General features: G+C 40.6%; 1 protein-coding gene across 3 annotated transcripts; it reads left to right on the top strand.

Annotated features, from left to right (window-relative positions):
* The first annotated feature begins 4,513 nt into the window (after nt 1-4,513).
* On the top strand, nt 4,514-19,841 carry MLF1 (myeloid leukemia factor 1). Of its 3 annotated transcripts, none has more exons than XM_084292277.1 (8): nt 4,514-4,740; nt 8,834-8,996; nt 11,554-11,598; nt 13,773-13,862; nt 14,727-14,855; nt 15,922-16,081; nt 16,639-16,771; nt 17,694-19,841. In XM_084292277.1, the coding sequence occupies exons 1-8, from the start codon at nt 4,721-4,723 to the stop codon at nt 17,794-17,796; spliced, it is 843 nt and encodes a 280-aa protein (XP_084148403.1). In that variant the 5' UTR covers nt 4,514-4,720; the 3' UTR covers nt 17,797-19,841. The 3 variants fall into 3 exon arrangements, with proteins under 3 accessions (XP_084148403.1, XP_084148405.1, XP_084148404.1); XM_084292279.1 differs by having other exon boundaries at nt 4,514-4,754; XM_084292278.1 differs by lacking the exon at nt 11,554-11,598.
* Nucleotides 19,842-20,145: the final 304 nt, after the last annotated feature.

The following is a 20,145-nucleotide window of genomic DNA, read 5'->3' as shown; positions in this document are numbered from 1 at the left end:
TTTTCTTTATTTATTTATATTTTTTTTTTTGTAAATGAGACTATATATATTTATAAGCCTCCATTTTCACCCTGATATATAAGAATAAGAACAGAACAGAAAATTAGGGCTGGTTAAAACAAATACAGTTTCACTTACTGAAAAATAAACTCAGGAATTCATCGCTACAAGATGTACTTAACGTCAAAAGCTCAGAAACTCTCAAGTGGGTTTATAGTTTACATAGAGGATGTGAAAAATGACATGGCAATAATAATTTTTAAAAGAAACAAAAGCTTATCCTGCAGGTCTTGGAAATTAATTTCTATTACAATGCTGAGCTATTGCGAGGGCAGGCTGTCACCTACCGCTGTTGTGCACTTTCTAGCAGTTTCTCACGAAACATCTAGATCTGGTAACTCATAAATAAGACACTGGACACCACGGATTCTTATAAGGTAATCCAATCTGGCAATTCCTACAGCTCTCATACCGGTATTTTGTAAACAGCTACTAAATAAGTAAATGAAATCAAATATAGATTTTAAAGAGGGAGCAGGTCTCTCGCATTTCTCTGAATCTAACAGAATATATTGCAGCAGTTCTTTCAATTAACTCAAAGAAGCCCCAAAATCCCATCCTTTTACTGTGCTGAAGCCTCCCAGATACGTAAGACTTCAAATGCACTTGACACGAGGCGAGGATCTGTCTCGCAGTCCAAATGATATTTGCTGCCCTGACAACAGCACACAAGCATTACTTATTAATTCATACATTATTGATAATCCTCTAATTTGTGTGTGATGGGAGGAAGTTGGTCTGCAAGTAAGTTATAAATGGAAGGTTATCAACAACTTGCAGAAGCCGGTGACAATGCTATATATAGCTGGTCCCAGCACACGCTCTGTCGATGCCACAAAACACGTTTCTTACCCACGGGTGGGATGAGTGCAGAGTTAGGAATGAGCTTCTACAGCAGCTACCGTAAAATAGTTGCTTTTTAAATAAACTTCAAAGACAGAACAGTTGCTTTAAAGGTTATTTCCTGACGGAACACAGCACAAAGTGAGTCTCAGACTGTGCCCGTACACATAAATGTTTGCTCTCACAGCAGTATGTATGTGTCTTAACATCTAGCCAGCAATATCGTCTCTTGGTGTACTTCAGATGGGTTCTGGCTCTCATTCCAACAAAGCAGTTGCTGGCTGGCACTTTGCCTAGTTAAACATGTATGCAGTTAGGCAATTTTCACCTCCAAGTGTTAAGCATGCCTACTGGTTAAACATAATCCTTGTATAAAACAGTAGCTGATGACTACCCAGATAGAGAGTCGGAAATAATTCTGTATTTCTCAGCAATTGCACCAATTGTTTTTCATGTATTTAAATATATCGTACATAGCTCTACAATACTAAATAAGTTGATCACAATCAGGATCTCGTTTCGGCCTCACTCTAATTGATTTGTGCTCTGGATGGAACAGAAAACAAGCCGAAGTGAAACTGCTCCAGAAAGGAGCCACTCAGCCTGAAGAGTTGAGATGAACACAAGTGTTAGTAGGAAATGTTTGGGGCAGGAACCTAAACAAATACCTGCGGAACTGAGAGAGAACAGAGCATTATAAATACCAACAAGATGTCAATATGGCAAAATGACCTTTTGTTCTAGATGAATATGTTCAACAAAGCTCTGAAGTCTGAATCAGATGTAAATAGTCATATCACCAAAATGAATAAGAATTAAGAAGGTAAATTAATTCCTAAGGGAAATCACTGTAGATCTCATTAGTTCAGGAACAAGATACCTTAAAACTTTTAATTAAAGATAATATTTACTGCAAATGAATAAGAGTTGGCAGGTTTCAGCAGAAACCATAATCTCATTTATGCAAAGTTTTCTTATATTAAGGCAGACATCATTAATCTCATTGGAGATGCCCTCCAGACTGACAGTGCTGTAGCACTGAGGTGATTTCTTACAGAAGTCTTTTTATCTACACAAAAGAAATCTAACTCAAGCAGACACAAACCATAAGAAGGCCTGAGCAATTAGAGATATCACTCTGTGCAAATAGAGTACTGACTTTATCGTGTTAGTGAGCCTCTCGTAATGAGCTGACTTCTAACGGGGCCCATCTTCCCACTAGCAGCCGAAAAATTAACAATAACTAGAACTCATATTGCTCAGTTATCTGCACAGTAATCCATCTCAGGATCTGCTCTGACTTGGGAAGAAATTTCATCTTCCAGAGTCTAACTCCATAGAAAATTAAATAACAAACTGTAGATGATACGATGCACTCTCACCAGCTGTTGGAAGGCTCCACATTTCCTTTTTATCACTGTACAGAAACGGCAACGGGTTTCTTATTACAAGGCAGAATTCATACAAAGGCTGCCCTGCATTAACTGAACGTGCAGTCTGTTTTGGGCCATGTTCAGAAACTGTAAATAAATGTCAAAAAATAGTTAGTTAGGTTTTGGTAACCGCAAACAAGTTAACCGCCCTAAAACATATGTTTTGAGAAGATAAAGCTCCATGTGGGTAAGAATTTGCAGGATTTTATATCTGACGTGCTAGTTATGTTAACAAAAACTTGCCTTGCTGGTTTGTAGCAAGTAATTAATACCCACCCTAGCATACCATGGCATGGATATTAGTGAACTGCAATAAGAGCAAAAAAAACCAAATTGATCCAGGGTATCTGTCTATTAATCAAAATATAATGGCAAGTAATTAATAAATGAGCACTGTACATGACCTAATCATTATGGCAAAGTTACTGCATATTGCATGTCCAGTACAAATGCAATTGAGCTTCAGAGTTTTATAGAGCTTTAAAATCTGTAGGTTGAAAGACTAACTAGAGTGCAAAAGATGACATTACCACAACGTTCATAATATTTTTTGTGTGCGGTTCAAAACAAAGCTTGAATTCTGTCTCTGAGCAATAAAAAAGTTCTTTGATAACATCATAACTGGCACAAGATTTTGTTACAAAAAGCCCCAAAGCACTCGAGTTCACTTCCATGACTACAGCCTGATTTGTTTTATTTGCTAATCTTTCATCAGAAATGTACAAACAGTTCACAGACTTCACCTGGATAATCAATGTGTAACCCTCTTTCTGTCATGCTTCCCTGCCCACCGGTCAGTCAGCATAAACATTTTCACTGTAACAACTGCTCAGACTTGGAGTGCATCTTAAGGCTGCAATATCACCACTTGCTAGGATCTAAAGAGAAGTCTACATCAGTAGACAGCAAAATCAATGCTCACCCGATTACAGATATTTTTCAAAAATATTGCAGGCTCAGTTCATTCATCTTTTATGTCGGTTTTCCACTTTGGGCCAAATACCAGCAGGGCTGCTTCTGCAGTATGATGGATCTTAGTGGGACTAAGGATCTGCTTTCATGACTGCCATATAAACACTCTCGTGCTCTCTCGTCCCACCTGGTCGTCCAGGGCACATTTTTTTGTCCTTCCCCTAAAAGCTGGGAAATTGAAAAAGAGGCGAGGAGGGGAGGAGAGAGCCTTCACCGTCTCTCTGCAGGAGATATGAGAGGAAACAACCCAGAGCACGCAGCTCTGAAAAACTTTGCCATTTAGACCAGAACGTTTCCTCACACATACCCATTTCTCTCCATAATTCTCCCATTTTATGAAGAATGGTGAGATTTCTGTAAGCCTGATTCCTGCAAACCATGGGCTAAGTTTATGCAGAACCGCAGCTTTCTAACACGCTCCCACATGTCCACAGCCACTCCGCTCCCCGGGAGGCCTCGATATCTCTCCCCATATATTTGCCCATGCCCAGCGACAGGTTTTACTGAGGGGGTTTCTCCCTTACAGGAGGCCGTGGAGCTGATTCTTCCTGCGGATAAGACAAAGAGCTATTTTTCCCTTTCTGTTTAAGCAGTAACCTTAGCCATGTTTGCTCTCAGGGACTGCTGCAAAGCCTCAGCATTTGGGTCTGTCTTGGGAGCACTTTGGCGATGTGGAGTGAAAGGTGTCCAGGTGTGCACAGCCTGCCCGTGTCCCTGACAAGCGGATTTTGCCCGTTTCGGCCTCATTTTTGCGTAACTCTGTGTTTTATGCAACATTTCGTCACGGCGCTGCTCACGCCGGGCGGTGTGAGGCGTTTCATCGCAGCCCCTCAGCGAGGGGTTGGGGGGGGGGGGGGGGGGGGGGCACTGCCTGCCCCTCACGGCACACGGACTTTATTTTACTGCCACCTAGCGGGAAAAAAATAAAAACAATAAAAAAACAAACAAAACCCCACGATTATTTTAAAGAGTACTAAAAAGTAGCGGCTCCCGAGCGCAGGGAGCAGCCCTGAGGGTCCCGTCCCCTTACGGGGCTGAGCGTCCCCTCTCCCCCCTCCCCCCCCCTCAGCGCCCCCTCAGCGCCCCCTCAGCCCCGAAGCTTCTGGAGCGGGGCCGCGCGCGGGAGCCCCGCGGTTGCCATGGCAGCGGCGCCGCGCGTCCCGTGACCGGGGCGGGGCGGCGGGCGCCATCTTGTGCGCCGGGGGCGGGCGGCCGGTAAAGGCGGGGCCGGGGCCGTGACAGGACCGGCCGTGAGGTGAGGCGAGGCGCCGGGGCGCCGTCCTCCTGTCCCTCTCGTCCCTCCCGTCCCGTTTTCAGCTCGTCTGCCTGCCCCAGCCCAGCTCCCGGCCTCAGGGAGCTCGCCCGCTGAGGGGACGCCGCCGCGCTGCTGAGCCGTGGGGGTTGTGGCGAGGATGGACAGGTGCCGCATGCTGTAGGTTTTCTGTGGTATTTCTCTTCATTTCTTTCTTTATTTGTTTTTATTTTATGCTGTGGGGGTGTTTCCGAGCTGCTGGGGGCGGTGCGGGTGCGGGGACCAGCCCTCAGTGAGCCCCCAGGGCTGGGCAGGGGGCACGGAGCGCACGGCGGCCTCAGCGGTCCCTAATATATATAAACATAGGGCACCTGGCATTGCCCGCAAAGGTAAGGGATGTGAGGAGGAGGGAGGCTAAGCCCCGAGCCCGGAGGTGCGGGTTTGTTGCTGTTTCCCCTGGTTACTGGGCGTTCTGCCCCGGTGCATCCCCATGGGAGCCTGGCCCCGGCCCTGCTGCAGTCTCTGGGGCTCTGTGGGGCTCATGAGCACAACTGGCTTCAAGCTTCTAACAGCTCATCCTTATTTGTGGGATGTGCAGGAGCTGTGGCTGTGTGGGTCCTCTGCATGGCATTAAAATATTAACAGTGAATAAGCTTCATTTGTAGTGATCTGCAGCATGCTTCTGCGATCCTTTGACACATCAGCTGCTCTCCTCTTTATTCACTTTATTCATTTTATCACAGCTGTTTTAGAATGCCTCGTGCAGCTCAAAACTGGAGGAAAAAGATTGGGGAAGATAGAGGATGGGAGTGCATGTGAAAAAGATCGATGTTGAAATTCATTTTCTTGGCACCATCCTCGTAAATCTGTTTTACATATAGTTAAGGAAATGAGCTTCTTACTTCAGATAAGATGAGCTTCCAGAGCAGCCTAACAGCAGGCATCTGTTGCCCCACAAGGAGAGATCTGGAGCGCTGAACTGGAAATAGCGTGTGGGTGAGAAGTGAGGTCTCCATCTGCGAGCAGCTGCCTGGGGAAGCAGCAGTCACTCAGCCCACGTGCTGCCCGGCCAGCTGAGCCCTGGTGCCTCAGACAGGTGCAGAAGGTGGAGCTCCTCTGCCCCATGCAGCTGTCCTGCTTATTTAACTTACTGATAAGCAGCTTTTGTCTTATTGCTGCAGATGTTATTGGTGGTGCTGTTCTGCAACTTCAGTGTTATGTTCCATCCTAACTTGAAAAATGTGCTTAATGTAAAGTGTGGTTTTCAAAAATCCCAAACCGAACTTATCATTTTAAGACACTGTTTCTTTTTAACTGAGCAGGAGCATGCACTGAAGTAAGAAGTAGCAGTTGCAGTACTTCTTGCAGTACTCCTTGTTGTACTTCTGCTGTGTGCTGTAACAGGCTTCAGCTGAAACTTCAGGGCTTAAGCCTGAGTTGGACACAAACTTACCCAGTCAGATGCATCTTGGTGACAATCCTCGCTTGCATATGTGCTAGCAGCATCAGCCTCTGCATTTTCAGTGTCTATTTCCCCATATAGATGTACTTGTGTGAGACCTTAACAGTCTTAAGAGGCTGAACGTTCAGTTCTTTGATCCCTTCAAATACATATTAATTAAAAGTCAAATAAACTACTTACAAGACAGAAGTGCAAGTTCTGTTACTGCAGAATACTGGAAAGACAAACGTATAACTTAATTTTGAGACTATTTTGTGGTGCTTAACATGCCAAGTGTGTGAAATCCTTACAGAACTTCCTTTCTTTTTCCTCCTCACCTTTCCAGTATAATAGTGCAAAGTCTGCAAAAGTCATGTGTGTCTCAGCCAAAGTACTTCCCCCACCCCTGCTCAAATTTAAATTTGGCTGTCATCAATGGTAATTAAACAAGGCTGCTCTACACCTGTTGCTGTCCTATGGTCTGTGATTGGGACAAAAGACTGAAGATCTTGCATCCTTTATTGGGGATATTAAGGAGACTTTGACTTGCCTTGTATATATGTGTCATAAGGGTGATTATACTCCTTTTGTAATTCGAGTTTGTCATAGGAGACATCAAGAGGATATGGTTAATCCTTTTGGAAGCCTTCTGTTCCAGACAGATTCTGGCTTCCCACTGCTTGTGCCCTGCTCCAGAGCATACAGAAATCAGGCTATTTCTCTGAAAGCTTGACAGTGCTAGATTTTTAATAAATGTTTGCCTAAAATCTCCTTGGGGAGACTACAGTTCCAAAACAAGTTGCTGCATGGTATATATCCTGTTTCCCTGTCCCTGGTGCTAAGAAGCTGTGTTTCTAAATTGTTTTGTAGACCTTTATTTTATCTAGGACAGAAAAATAGACCTCCACCACCCCTCCCCAAGATAGTTTTCACTGCAAGTATATCAGATCCTTGTAGGAAGGTGAATGGCCAACAGAAGTTGCCAGAGACATTAAAAGAAGGCAAAAAGAAAATGTCACAAGGTACCAAGCACTGCTTTGTCTGGTGACACACGTTGCTACATGTTGTGCACAATAAATCCAAACAACTTTTCTTACCTAAATTAAACCTGTTGAATTGTATTTTACTTCAGTGTTGTGATAACTTAATTGTGGGTGCCCTCCTTCTGAACTGGAAGGGAATAGGGAGAAATCTTCTAAGTTATAGATGGAATGCAGTTCATTTTTAGTTTGTCTTAATAACTGCACTGGTCTGAAGTTTGTGGTGTTGAAAGAGACTGGAGGCATGCACATGCTGCGCTGGTGTGTTCATGCTTCCCTCATCTTGGCTCACGCAGTGACTCTTTGCATCTGTTCTTCATCCTGTGAAAACCAAGCTGGCTGTATGCAAGCTGCTTATCGCACTGGATTGAAGCTAAAGCCGGCAGTCATGTGAGTGGGGAGATTAGGGCCTGCTTATGGCAGTGGAAAAACTACTCCTGGGCTGTAACGGCCTGTCTGCACCACAGTGCATGTGCGTCGCTTAAGGGGGTACTGGTGGGTTAAGCGTCCTGTTTGGAAACTAATCTAGCTTTACATTTCTAATCTAATTTCTGTTAGTGCATTTCTCTCTTTTACTTAAAAGGAAAAATTAAATTATATGCAACTTTCTCATCAAAAGAGACAGCAAACAGATCAGAGTGGCCGCGTGGTGTGGAAACTGGTACTTGTGGGTCTGGAGGAGAGGGGTGGGGAACAGAAAGCCTGCGCAGGAGTCTTGCAAGGGATGAGTGGGTACCAAAGAGGTCAGAGGAACAGCCAGGAGCTTTTCTTAGGGACAGGGGATATTATGGGAAAGGTTATGGTGCCCTGGAGAGAAGGAGGGTGAGAGCTGTATGGGAGTGCCAGGAAATTGCTAGGAAGAAGATGAGGTGCTGCGAAGCCTAGGTAACATACCTGGGAAGTGACTGGTAGTGCTAAGAAAGCAGCTTGCAGGGGGAAAACTAGGCTGGAGATGGAGGGAGGAAATGAAACATGGTTCTTGTATGAAGTAATCACTTCTAGCATTTGGACCACAGGCAACGGTGTTATTCATATAATGTCAAATTGTCTTTCTTCTTCTTCTGGCCTCAGTTTGAACTCCCTAGTTCTTGGCCAAATTAAAGAATGCAAAGAATTAAGTAAATTGCAACACTAGCAATATTTTACCTTCAAGGCAAGCTTTGGATTACTTATGGGGTTCTGTGGGATTTTGGAGATAGATATTGAGTGTTTAGAAATGGGACAGAAAACTTATCTCTTCTTTGAGTTTGTTCTTCCTGAGTGGAGGAAAGGGCTGTGAGAACATGACTTGTGAAGGCAGGGGAAAGGGAAGGCAAAGGTACAGTGGTGGGGGATTAAAACAGCGGGGATGGAGTTGGCATGAACTTGAGAATGGTATTACAATATCAGGGGTTAGAGGTAAAAGAAGTAATAAATAAAATATATGTCAGTCTGTAGTTCCTGGCAGATTGAAAGTCCAGGATAGAGTAAAATAGGTCTGCAGAGGATGGGTTATTTTAGAAGAGATAATGCAGTGTGGCCACCTGAGAACACAGGAGAGCAAGGAAGGCATCTGAGAAGACAAAAACTAAAACAGCCACCCACCCTGGGAGATGGGAAGAACTGTGGGACAAGTGGCAGCTCATGAGGAACAGGAGGGTAAAAATGACTGCCCTGTTGGGTCCTATTAAATAAAAAATACGGACAGAGCGCCGTATGGAATGATAAGAAAAACTGAATTTTAGGAATTTCAGCTATTTTACATTGTTTGGAATTTAAAAAAAAGACTTTCTATGTGCAATGTCTTTTCCAGTGATCCTTTTGCTGCGCACCATGAATACATGCGGCAGATGATGAGAAGCTTTTCTGATCCTTTTGGACGAGATCCATTTTTCAGTATAACAGATGGCGAGGAGAGAACAGTAGATCGAAGAGTGCGCCAGGATTCTCAGGTTGCTCTGAGAGGAAATCGCAGAGTAAGTCTTTTCTTAATCTCTAAGGATTGCTACACGGAATTTACATTTACTGGTAATAGAGCTGGCTTCACATTTCCATACCTACTAAACTTGGCCCAGTGGAAACGGAGCCTCAACTGTTACACCCTTGGTCAGATTGTCTTATCACTGAGTAAAATGTGAATATATTTTTAATTAGTTAATGGCTTCTTGTTTAAGCATTTATTACTGAACACTGACAGACTTGTTAAAACTTTAATTTTGACAGAAACAAAACTGTCTATTATTGAACACTGTTCATTTAATTAAATGTCTTCAATAAATATTTATCAAACACTTGTTTTAATGAATATGAAGTATTAAATGTTTCTATTGTAGAAAGGCATTAAAAAATCCAAAGCCAGAGCCTTCTCTGAACATGATTTCCTTTTTATGCTAACTTCTCTCTATGAGGTACATCGATATGTTGGTGCCTTTACTCTGCACTTGAGTATCTTGTGTCTAGTTATTTATGTTGAAATTGGATTTGAGCAAAATCATAGTTCCAGCCACCTAAATAGTATCTATACAGATATGTTAAGCCCTGATTCAATCTCTTTGTTGTAACTAAAGGCTTCACATTCTCTATTTGGTCTGATTTTCTTTGGTCTCCTCTGTGTACATAGCAAGTAAGTATTAAAGATCTGGGGTATTCCTATGGAACCTGGTATTTCTGTAAACTACCAGCTGCAGTTAATAAGTGGGTAACAATGTTTTACATGAAGTAACTTTTCAACTGCCTGGGCATTCAGGACAATTATAGCTTATGCTTCTGTAACTAAGTCTTATCTCTTTTTCTGTGTTTAGAAAGAATGTACATTCAGTGTTGGTTCCTTTCCTTCCACCAAGCTAAATACCTTGCTTTTGAATGATCTCTTCATTTAATGAACAATGCTTGGTTTTTAAAAAACAATTGGAAGGCAAAACATATTGCAGGGATTTGTGGCTGTTCTTATTCAAACCTAGATGTTAAGAGCCTAATAAGCACAGTTGAAACTCAGACTGTCACCTACTTGTCAAAAGGGTAACTGTCAGATTCCTTCCTCCATGCTCATACCTCACCAGTTAGTTTCAAATATAGATTCAAATATAGATGTCGCTGGATCTAATTGGGGCATGGTCTTTTTCTCTGCTGAAGCAGGTTCTTATGCCTTGGTTCAGTAGATGCCAAAAAACAGATTGGACTTCTTTTTTCCTTGATACCTTAAGAGATTTCTATCCCTTATTCTTAGCAACAAGTTAAAGCATGCCATGCTTTATCTGTGGTTACGGAAGGGAACTGAAGGTGCAAGAGCACTGTTATTTTGATAAGCACAAAGGAATTCCATATGTGCTAAAATCTTTCCAGTATCTTTTAATGTTCCTCATCTTTCACCTAAGAGGTGTAAGATGTCACAAAACTATACTGATTATTTGAGCCTCATAGTTGTCACAGACTCCTTTTATTGGCAGTTGCCTAATCTACAGCTTTTAGTATGTGTTATAGAATAAGGAATCCATGAACTTTGTGACTTAATTTCTGGTGATATCCTTTGATACCTGATACTATCATGCTCTTTTCTGTCACTAATATATTAGTCTGTAAGAGTTCATGAAGTTATTCAGGAATTATATAATTCCTTCTGTTCTTACTATGAAGTGTTTAGTACTTCTGCCCAACCGGCCTTTCTTTAGATAGGCTTTTATGTAACTCTCCAATCTTAGTTTCCTGGAAACACCAATTTGTTTCCTAGCATTTCATTGCTGTGTTGTGTAGGGTTATTCAATATCAGTTGGTCAAACAGGAACTGTTCTTGCTGGTGTTTTTAGCTACATCTATTTATACAGCTTCAGAAGCATGTAACTTGCTCGTGGGGGATATGTCTTCAGGTGGTTCTATATATGATGATAGACTTACTTAGACCTTCTTTGCAATGACCTTTGAAACTGCTGACAAATTAGACTTCATCTGGTTTATTGCAGGAGATGATGGTTATTTTAGAGAAATCTTTTATAAATACATGAGTCTGTAATACATAGTGCTTGTGAATGGGTCAGCTGCATTGCTTTGAATTTTAGCACTTAAACATGCTGGTCTTCTGAAATCACAAACTTCCATTAAATGGGGCTATTGATTTGTTGTTTTTAATCAACTTTGGATTTTTATGGCATGAATAGAACAAAGTGTTTTCAGAGCAGTAGGTGATATCTGAATGACTGTGTCTTATCGTAAATAATTTTAGTACACAGATTACGTTATACAAGTGTTTTTCAACTCTTAAGGGTTTCTAGTACCTACATATGAATAAGCTTAAAAACAATAGCTGTCACAACACTTAAAACATAACTAGCATTAAATATTTTTACTTCTCTATACCCAGAGACTGCTTCATATTACATTGTCATGGCACTCTGAATTACCAAGGTCCTCTTGAATGTTGGTCTTTAGATGATCAGAAATGTTTAATGTCACTTGCTGTATGTGAAAATGCAAAAGGTATTTCTGCTGTGTCCCCTACTAGGTGCAACAGCTAAAAGACACTGGTCCTTTTTCTTCCAGGCAACAAGCTACTCCCTCATGCCCTTTGCAGGCTTTGGTAGCATGGTCAGTATCCCAGGAGAAATGATCTTTGTGCCTCTTGCTAATATGTGCGTACTGTCAGCATAACTAAAGCATGGACAAGGGCTGGTGTTGGTGTGCTTGCAACCTGCTCTTACTGGTGCTGGGGTATGAGACACTAAATAATTAAAGATTGTTTCGGATTCAGTGAAAATGCTGGGTGTAGGCTAAATATGCTGGTGTGGAGGCTGGAAAAGTTACTATTTAGCAGCTTGCTTTTCTGCTCCGTGGTGTCTGTTAGGGCTTGTTCTTGAGTGGAGTTGAATGAAATAATACCTGGAGCGGGACTCCTGCCCGAGTGCTGCCTGCGGATGACCACTAATGGCTTGCAGCATGCTTGTGGCCATGGTGCTCACCGAGACCTGTAGTGCTCGTGGCTAAGACCAGCCAGCTTCAGGAGACAATTTCTGCAGGGACTGGGCTTGGGATGGTTTTGAGCTGCAGGGTTTGGGGCCCTGAGTATCCTGTAAAAGATCTGTAACACCTACCTGAGGGAAAGCAGATCTATTATTTGCCTCAGAGGTTTTTGCTTCCTTTGGAGAACTTTAAAGAGTCCTTAAGTTCAAAACCAGTAGCTTAATTAGTGGCTTTTAATTGGAGATCAGGTAAAAATAAGCATGAATATTTTTGAATGTTCAAAACTACAAATTACTTGTTTAACTACCTCTTACAGAGGCACAGAATGATAACTTGCCCTGTGCAGGAAGTGCGTTAGCTAATCGAAGTCCTTTTGCTGTTACACAGACCAGTTTTATCCCCTAGCCTGTAGTGAGTCTGTAGCTATGACTGATTGCTATATAATGTTCTTGGTTCAGTGTCCAGACTTTTAACTGCAGAGAGCAGTTTTCTGGAGTTACTGATGTTTAAAGCTAGTTTAAGGCATCAAATCATTATTAATTTATAATTATAATTATTGCATAGAGCTTTTGATAGCCCTAAAGGATCCAAATTTCTTGCTGCTTGGGAGAAGACTTTCTGAACCTGAATTTTACTGAGCTTTGTGCTTATACTGCAGATTTTTGATTTTATAATACATAGTTACTTAAGTATATTTAAATCTAATTGCATATATTTCCAGTAGTTGGAGGAATGTGGGGCTTGTTTACTGTCAGTAGCACCTTGGTGATGCCAAGGGCCTGCTATGTGCAGCCCTGCACCTGCCTTCCCCTCCCTGCTCTGCAGCCTCCTGCTGAAGCTGAGCCTCCACCCAGTGCTGTGCCCGCAGCTGAGCAGTGTGCTCCAGCCTGAGCCCCTGGTGTCAGTGACCAGGCACCATGGTGGGGAGTTAGAGCAGCTCCTGAGTAAAAGTTCACAGTACAAGGGGAAAGGCATGGTGAAAATCATCTCTACCATCCCCACCTGCTGCACTGGAGAGGAGCCCAGAGGAGCATGCTCATTTGGGACTGCATTGCGAGCTTCCCAGGTGGCTGCTTAGGATAGCCTACCCTTTTCCCTACTTTGTCTCTTTGGTATTTTTTTTATTTTTATTTTTTTACCAAAGATAGCTTTCATCTGTGGAGGCAGTATATGCCATCAGCTACAGACCCTACTAATAATACAGTGTGTGTAAACCTGTCTTAATGCCCCTTGTGCAACACTGGATCTTTTGCTTTCATCTCAAAATAATGAATGTTTTGTTGGATACTTCCATAGCATCAGGTAATTAAGTTGCCATTAGGATCCTGAGTTAGGGTTCTCTGATCTTTCCTTGTTGCCAGTTTTAGCTGAGTAACCACTTTCTTCTGAAAAGGAACTGTCATCTGGGATGCGTTTTCAGTGTGATTCCATATGTATTAAGGGATTTGCATAACAAAGATAATTTGATCTTCAAGTACGTAAGGTATGGAGTTAGGTTAGAGTGCATATGGCAATAGCTCTAGCACACTAGCCACAATATGAGCTTACTCATACTTACATTCTAGCATCAGAAGTCTTCCAGTTTTGTCTTTCCAGCATCTCCAGCTTAGCAATCAAGTTCTTTGTGCTAGCTTTCATTTTTTCACTTGAGAAAATGCAGTTTGTCTTGCTTGTCTATTAATTGCGGACTACGAAATACCCTGTTGGTCTTCCTTGCAGGAAAAAAAAGCATGTCAAAAACAGCCTCAAATTGAAGAATCACAACACTTTGATTTAATTTTAACTGTTGTATTGTTTTTCAGCATGATGCAGATTTTGGGGACCCTTTTTTTGCAATGGACAGAATGATGTCAAATATGAGAAACAGCATGCTGGAGATGCAAAGAAAATTTGTAAGTTTTTTACACTTGTTTTAAAACTCTTTGTAGTAAAGAATGACAGTTACTTAAAATGTTACTCCAAAATTCCTGCTAAGAAAAAGGTTACTGCTTGGAAGCAGACAGTAAGAAAACACTGCTTCCCACACCCACCCACAATATATAGCGGTGTTATTTCAGTGTTGTCACTGATTATTTGCCAACAACACTACTCTAAATGTATACTTGGTTCTCTAGAGCTTCAAACTTCTCAGAGTTATCTGGTTTCTGGCTGTTGCCAGAGCTGACACCTTAAGTGAAGGAGCTGTCTGAAGTGTTACTGAATACTTAAACAACAAAACACCAAACACCTAAATGCCACCCTGCATCTAGATCTTCCAGTGTGTTTTATTTTCAGTGCGGCTTCTTTCTTCAGTCTTTGAAGATAACACTGATATCTCTTAAGTGTTACTGAGTATATTGACTGTGTTACTCTGATCTTGTAAAATGGCTTGTTACCATCATTGCTCAAGCCCTGTTTCACCTGAACTCTTTGTTTCTTACTGTGTATTGTATGGGGTAAGACTGGCCTTACAGGTTATCTTCAGTACTAAATTAAGCCATGCCAGAACAAACTTCTGAGCGGTTGCTTGTTACTGCCCATGCTCTTCATTTGTTGACATGCTTCCTGGCATGGGGAGGCTGGTGCCCAGACAACGCTAGGACAACAGTAGGAGCATATCTAATGCCTGGGTCTGTTCTTGACAGCCTATAACTGTGGTGCCGGGACTTGAGGATTAATTTATCAGGGCTATTTCTCTTATTCGTAGTCTTAGAATGTGAGAAGTGTCTTACCCACAACATCATCTCTTCTTAATAAGAAGACTGTATTGCTTGTAGGATGAGCTGTCTCTCCATCCAGATGCACACACCTTCAGCTCCTCCTCTGTGATGACATATTCCAAAATAGGGGATGAACCGCCAAAAATTTTCCAAGCCTCAGCTCAGACGCGCACAGCTCCAGGAGGTGTAAGTAGTCCTGAGCAAAAGTGTGGTGTGTAATTATCAAGTTCATCCATACCAAACCTCAGTTTTCTTCCAGTTCTGTCTGCTGGAGACAGTTACTCTTATAATTTAGAAAAATGTCTTTGTAAATGTAGTCTTTAATAAAGAATACTTATACTAATGTGCTGTTTTCTTCCTTGTTATTTGTGTATTTCTAAGTATATATCTAAATTTTATACCTGCCAAAGACTGGAAAACTTGAGTGCCAGAACAGTTAATTTCTCAAGGAGGTCTTCAGGTGTCTTGCTCTTTGCTATAAATCACTTTCTGTGCATTTAAAACTAAAACTGTCTACAGTAGAAGATAGCAAAAGGCAGTCTACTTATGCAAAACATCATTCTCTTTACTTGACTACTTTTAAATGCTTATGTAAGGCTTCATATGAAGATGCCCTTTCATTGACTTTGTCGCAGCTGTTGCATCTAATTCTGCTAAGAAATTTGAATTTGAATTTGAACCCTGAAGCAAGGTTCATGAAAGACTATATGTGAGCAGTAAAGGCCGTTCAGCATGATTGGCTGTGGGATATGTTCAAGCTCAAGCAGACACTCAGTTATCAAAAAGGTTCTAATAATATACTTATGAACACAGTGATAAGTGGTTGCCTGGGTTTCAAGCCAGTCAACATGACAACCTAGTAATTAGTTGTCCCTTCATGCTGAGAATATTGGCATCAGCTATTACTCATTCTGTTGTCACGGAGAATGTTGAAGACTTGTCTGCATGTAGTATATTTAGACTAGGCTTTTTTCCCAACAATTAATATCCAGCATGTGCGTTAGTTATGGAGCTTTAGATGTTCTTGTTTAATCTTTCTGTCTGTTGGCAGAAGGAAAATAGACTTGATCTGTGTTGTGGTATATTTCCTGCCAACACAAGAAGTAAGGCAACTGGAAAAGCATGTAAAACCTAACTTTTGAAAAAGTCAGATATTTAAAAAAAAAAAAAAAAAATTGAGGAAGAAAATTGATAGATTTGTTTTTAATCTTTTTGTTGTTGGAAGGACACTTACTTCCCTTTTTTTGTACAGGTTAAGGAGACAAGAAAAGCACTTAAGGATTCCGAAAGTGGACTGGAAAAAATGGCTATTGGTCATCACATTCACGATCGTGCCCATGTCATAAAAAAATCAAAGAACAGGAAGACTGGTGATGAAGAAATAAACCAAGAATTCATCAACTTGGATGAAAGTATGTCCTTTTTATGCAGTTTTCTATTGTTATACACTGATACCAATTTTGGAGTACTAGTTATAGTTCTTGACATTGCAAAAGGGGCAGTCTTGCAGAAAGTGCTAAGTCTGCAAATCAGTTCTTATACTCAATAAAAGTTCAAACATTTGAGGCTAAGGTAACCAGTTAAGCATTCTGTTACAATATACAAGCCAATAGTGCCGATTATAATAGCTGTTTGTATTTGAAGGTACTTCAAACACATTTTTAACAGAATATTGCTATCTGTTGTGCATTAGTTTAAATGGCTATACTGCTCACGTTGGTAATAGAAAAGATGTATTTCAGAGATGCATGATTAAAGTGTGCAGATACTTTTTACAACACTGACTTTTCTTTTATCTTTGAAACTTAAGCCCAACAATGATTTTAGTTGTCTTAAACAGACATAAAAAAGTTTGCAGGTTGTGTACAAAATCATGAACAATGCTGTACAAAAACCTGCTTGTGATTAAATGTTTTTTCTATCTTGCTTGCATTGATTTAAAGATAATATTAAACTAACTGTTTTTCAGCTGAGGCCCAGACTTTTGATGAGGAGTGGCAGAAAGAGATAACTAAGTTCAAGCCAACTAGAACCAGATACAATTTAGAAGCTCCAAAATACAGGAGTATTCAGCACATACCTAAGGAAGATGGATTAAAAAGGTAAAAATAGTTTGTTACTAGATAAAGGAAATATCAGCAAAAGTGAAAATTCAATTCTGAAGTAATCTGTTTATGAAGAAACAATCCTCACTGGCAATCTGAGAGCACTTTTTTTGCTCCAGCTTTTCTGATGATGTTGCAATTAATACAAGGCAGTATTTTTATAATTAAATCTTGAAGTTAGTATTTTGACTGTGCAAATTGCTTTGATTTAACAGGCTAAAATGTTACAGCATTTTTTTCTAGAGCTGCATGCCAGTGCTCTTAGCTCAACTATATATAGGTGTTAACATTCCCTCCCCCAGTTGTTAAACTGGGCTAGTTGCATTAAGATAAAATCCTCACTGAGGACTAGGTTAATCTGTTCTCCTGGGTAAAAGGAAAGACACCTTCCCTACAGCTGAAGAGAGAAAAACTCCTCTCTCCTGGGTTAGATTTCAAATGAGACCTCTTATAATCCTAAAATGAAGAAGTTTGTGTAGGGAGGAGTGCTTCATCTGTAAACCCAGGAACCTCTCCTGCTATCCACCAAGCTTCAGTTTTTCTCCTACTGATGTAGTTTCAGTGGAAGGTGTAATGCCTTTATCAGTTTCATGTTTGGTAGAGAAGAAGGCTGCAGAAGGGGAATATTCCTGTTCTGTAAGCTACACAGCACTTCTGGTACCTCTTCAGTCCTAGAAGCTTACTATAAAGGCTACTTTCATTTCTTTACTTCATTTTTCAAACAAAGCTGTTTCATTCTTCCCATCAAGTGTGCGAGAGGAGGAAGCAGTTCAACCCTGTGGTAGTAACAGCACAGGTTTGGAGGGAATCTGTTCTACAAACAATGACTACACCTTTACATCAGTAATGAAAAAAAATGTATTTCCCCACCCCTGTACTGTATGGTGGTTGTGATTTCTGTTGTGCTTCTCTGTTTCAGGGAGAAACCACTTGCATCTGTGGGTTCCAGGGGACCCAGAGTTTCTATGGAGAACCTCAGTGTGAAAGGAACGCATGTCCCCATCAAAAGCAGCAAAAAATAAAATGTTTCCATTGTCCATTTGGATGGAGATTCTTCAAAGAAGATAATGGTGCTGCACTGCTTATGTTCATATAAGTATACACATGTATGACCAATCTGTCTTCTGTTTTAGTGTGTCTCGCTACTGTACTCTATTGACTTTTGAATGTCGTTTAAAACTTCAGATCCTAGGTTGTCATCTAGTGTCAGTAAATATGAAAAAGACACAAAACAAACCTTTCTACTTAAAAGCACTTTAATAGTTTATCAGTAATTCTGTTTAAAAATAGATGCTTTGGTTAGCAGAGTCTCCTCCACTTACAACTGCACCAGTCTCAAACTTCTTATTAAGCCTGATAATTTTGTCCCATATAGTGCAACTTGCACAGAAAGTAAATTCCATTCTTACTTTGTGTGGCCAAAATAACTTGTTCTGGTGACACAGCAATCAACATACATTTCGGTATGCTGTAGCCACTGTATATGTAGCTTTAAATTCATACTTTAAATTGGTATAGGATCCCCAGATTTATCTTTTTTTTTAAATGAAGAAAAGTGAGAGGAGTACTAAAATAAGAAACTGTGTTTATCAGCATTCTTTCGTTCATAAGCTGCACTTAACATCTCTCATCTCCATCCCTAGCCTGTTAATCTCATATTTCTGATCCTTTGTATGTTTCCTTTGGAGGTAGCCCATTATTCTTCAGTCTTGAAGGTTCTCCATAGAAGTTTTTCACTACTCTAGAATAATATCAGTGTCCTAAGAAGCTCAGATGTAACTATCAGCTCTTAATTTGGAAGAACATGGGAGAAATGATTCAGTAATGTGCAACCATTCATTATCATTTCTTGTCCTAAAAAACTAAAATATCCCTACATGCAGGAAACCATTTCCCCCCTCAGCTGAGATGAGATCTTATTTCATGCACTGATTTAATGGATGTAAAAGGATCCTATATCTAACACTTGATCTCCCTTGACACTTTTTTCATCATCATTTGGTGAAAGGGTCTGGTTCGATAGGAAAGCAAACTGACTGAGAACAGGAAGTGTCTCTGTATTAGAAGTGTTAAGTTTGTGTGCTGTCTTGTTACTCTGAATTGATCTCATGTTGTAAAATAAATTTCTGTAGGTACAACATTCTAGCATTGGCACTAAAGCGTATATTTCAAGGCTAAAGCATAGTGTAGCCTTCAAAAAAAGTCAGTGTTAAAATTGTTTAATATTCATATGACTAAAAGAAATAGTCTAGGTTGTATCTTTCTGCAGGTTCCTCAGATTATTTAATGTTGTGTAAAAAAAAAAAAAAAAGTACTTTTATTGAACTGACAAAGACAATAGTTTCTCTGCTTGTTTAACAGTGGCCTTCTTTCTAGTATTAGAGCAAATACTAGTAGCAATAACTTTTTTGCTGTTGCACTGTTCCACCAGCAGTCAAGGTAAGAGGATTTACTGTAGTAGGCAGCGTGTGTTGTGGCTCAGACGTGCACACATCCCTTCTGCTGCCAATGCTGTGGGAGCAGAAACCTCTGACAGGGAAATGGGCAGAAAGCCATGTGTAATATCACAGTAATAATACCTGTGGAGGATGTCTGCCAGAATCTTTAATCTAAGGATGCTTTTATTCTCTTCAGAAGGTAAGAGTACAGCTTAGGGCCTGATCCTTCATTCACTGAAAACAACATCAAATTTGCAATTAATGTAATTGAGAATATCAGGCCATAGAGGCATTTTTCAGGTGTCACTTAAATTTCCTAGTGATAAACAGCAGGAAACATGTTGTAACTTCAAGAGAAAACAACTGAATTTTGAGAGATGTTGCTGTTTAACAGAAGACAATTCATCTGACTGCTCATATTTTTGCCTGTGCTTTACTGGGATGGATGAACGTACACAATTGAGAAAATGGGAACATCGCGGGTTAGAAAAATTTTGGTAGAAAGGGGCTAATAGTTGTCATAGACTACTTTGTTATGCAAAACAATGTTAATGTTATGCAAGAGAAATTGTTCTACATAGGAACATCTGAAACTATAGTTCTTTAATAAAGAGTTATTTATTACTTATGCTTATTGTGTGGCTTACTTTACACCACAATGATATGTGCATCAGTTTGGGCTGCTTTAAAATATTCTTCCATATGACATCAGTGGCAACACAGCAAGGGGTCTGTTTCCAGAAGAAAAACATGCATATACCACAACACAAAACAGCTTTGCAGCAAGGAAACACTTGGTGTTAGGCCAAGTGTTTCTTGTATGAAAGACTAAGTTTCCCTCGTATAATCATAGTATCTCTATTCTCAAATACTTGAATAAATTTGCTATATATATATATTACTTTATTGAGCTGTGACTTGAGTATTAGTATG

This window comes from Netta rufina (assembly GCF_964035555.1).
Source record: "Netta rufina genome assembly, chromosome: 9".
Classification (NCBI taxonomy): Eukaryota; Metazoa; Chordata; class Aves; order Anseriformes; family Anatidae; genus Netta; species Netta rufina.
The sequence above is the reverse complement of the archived record's forward strand: the minus strand, read 5'-3'. Positions and strand labels throughout refer to the sequence as shown.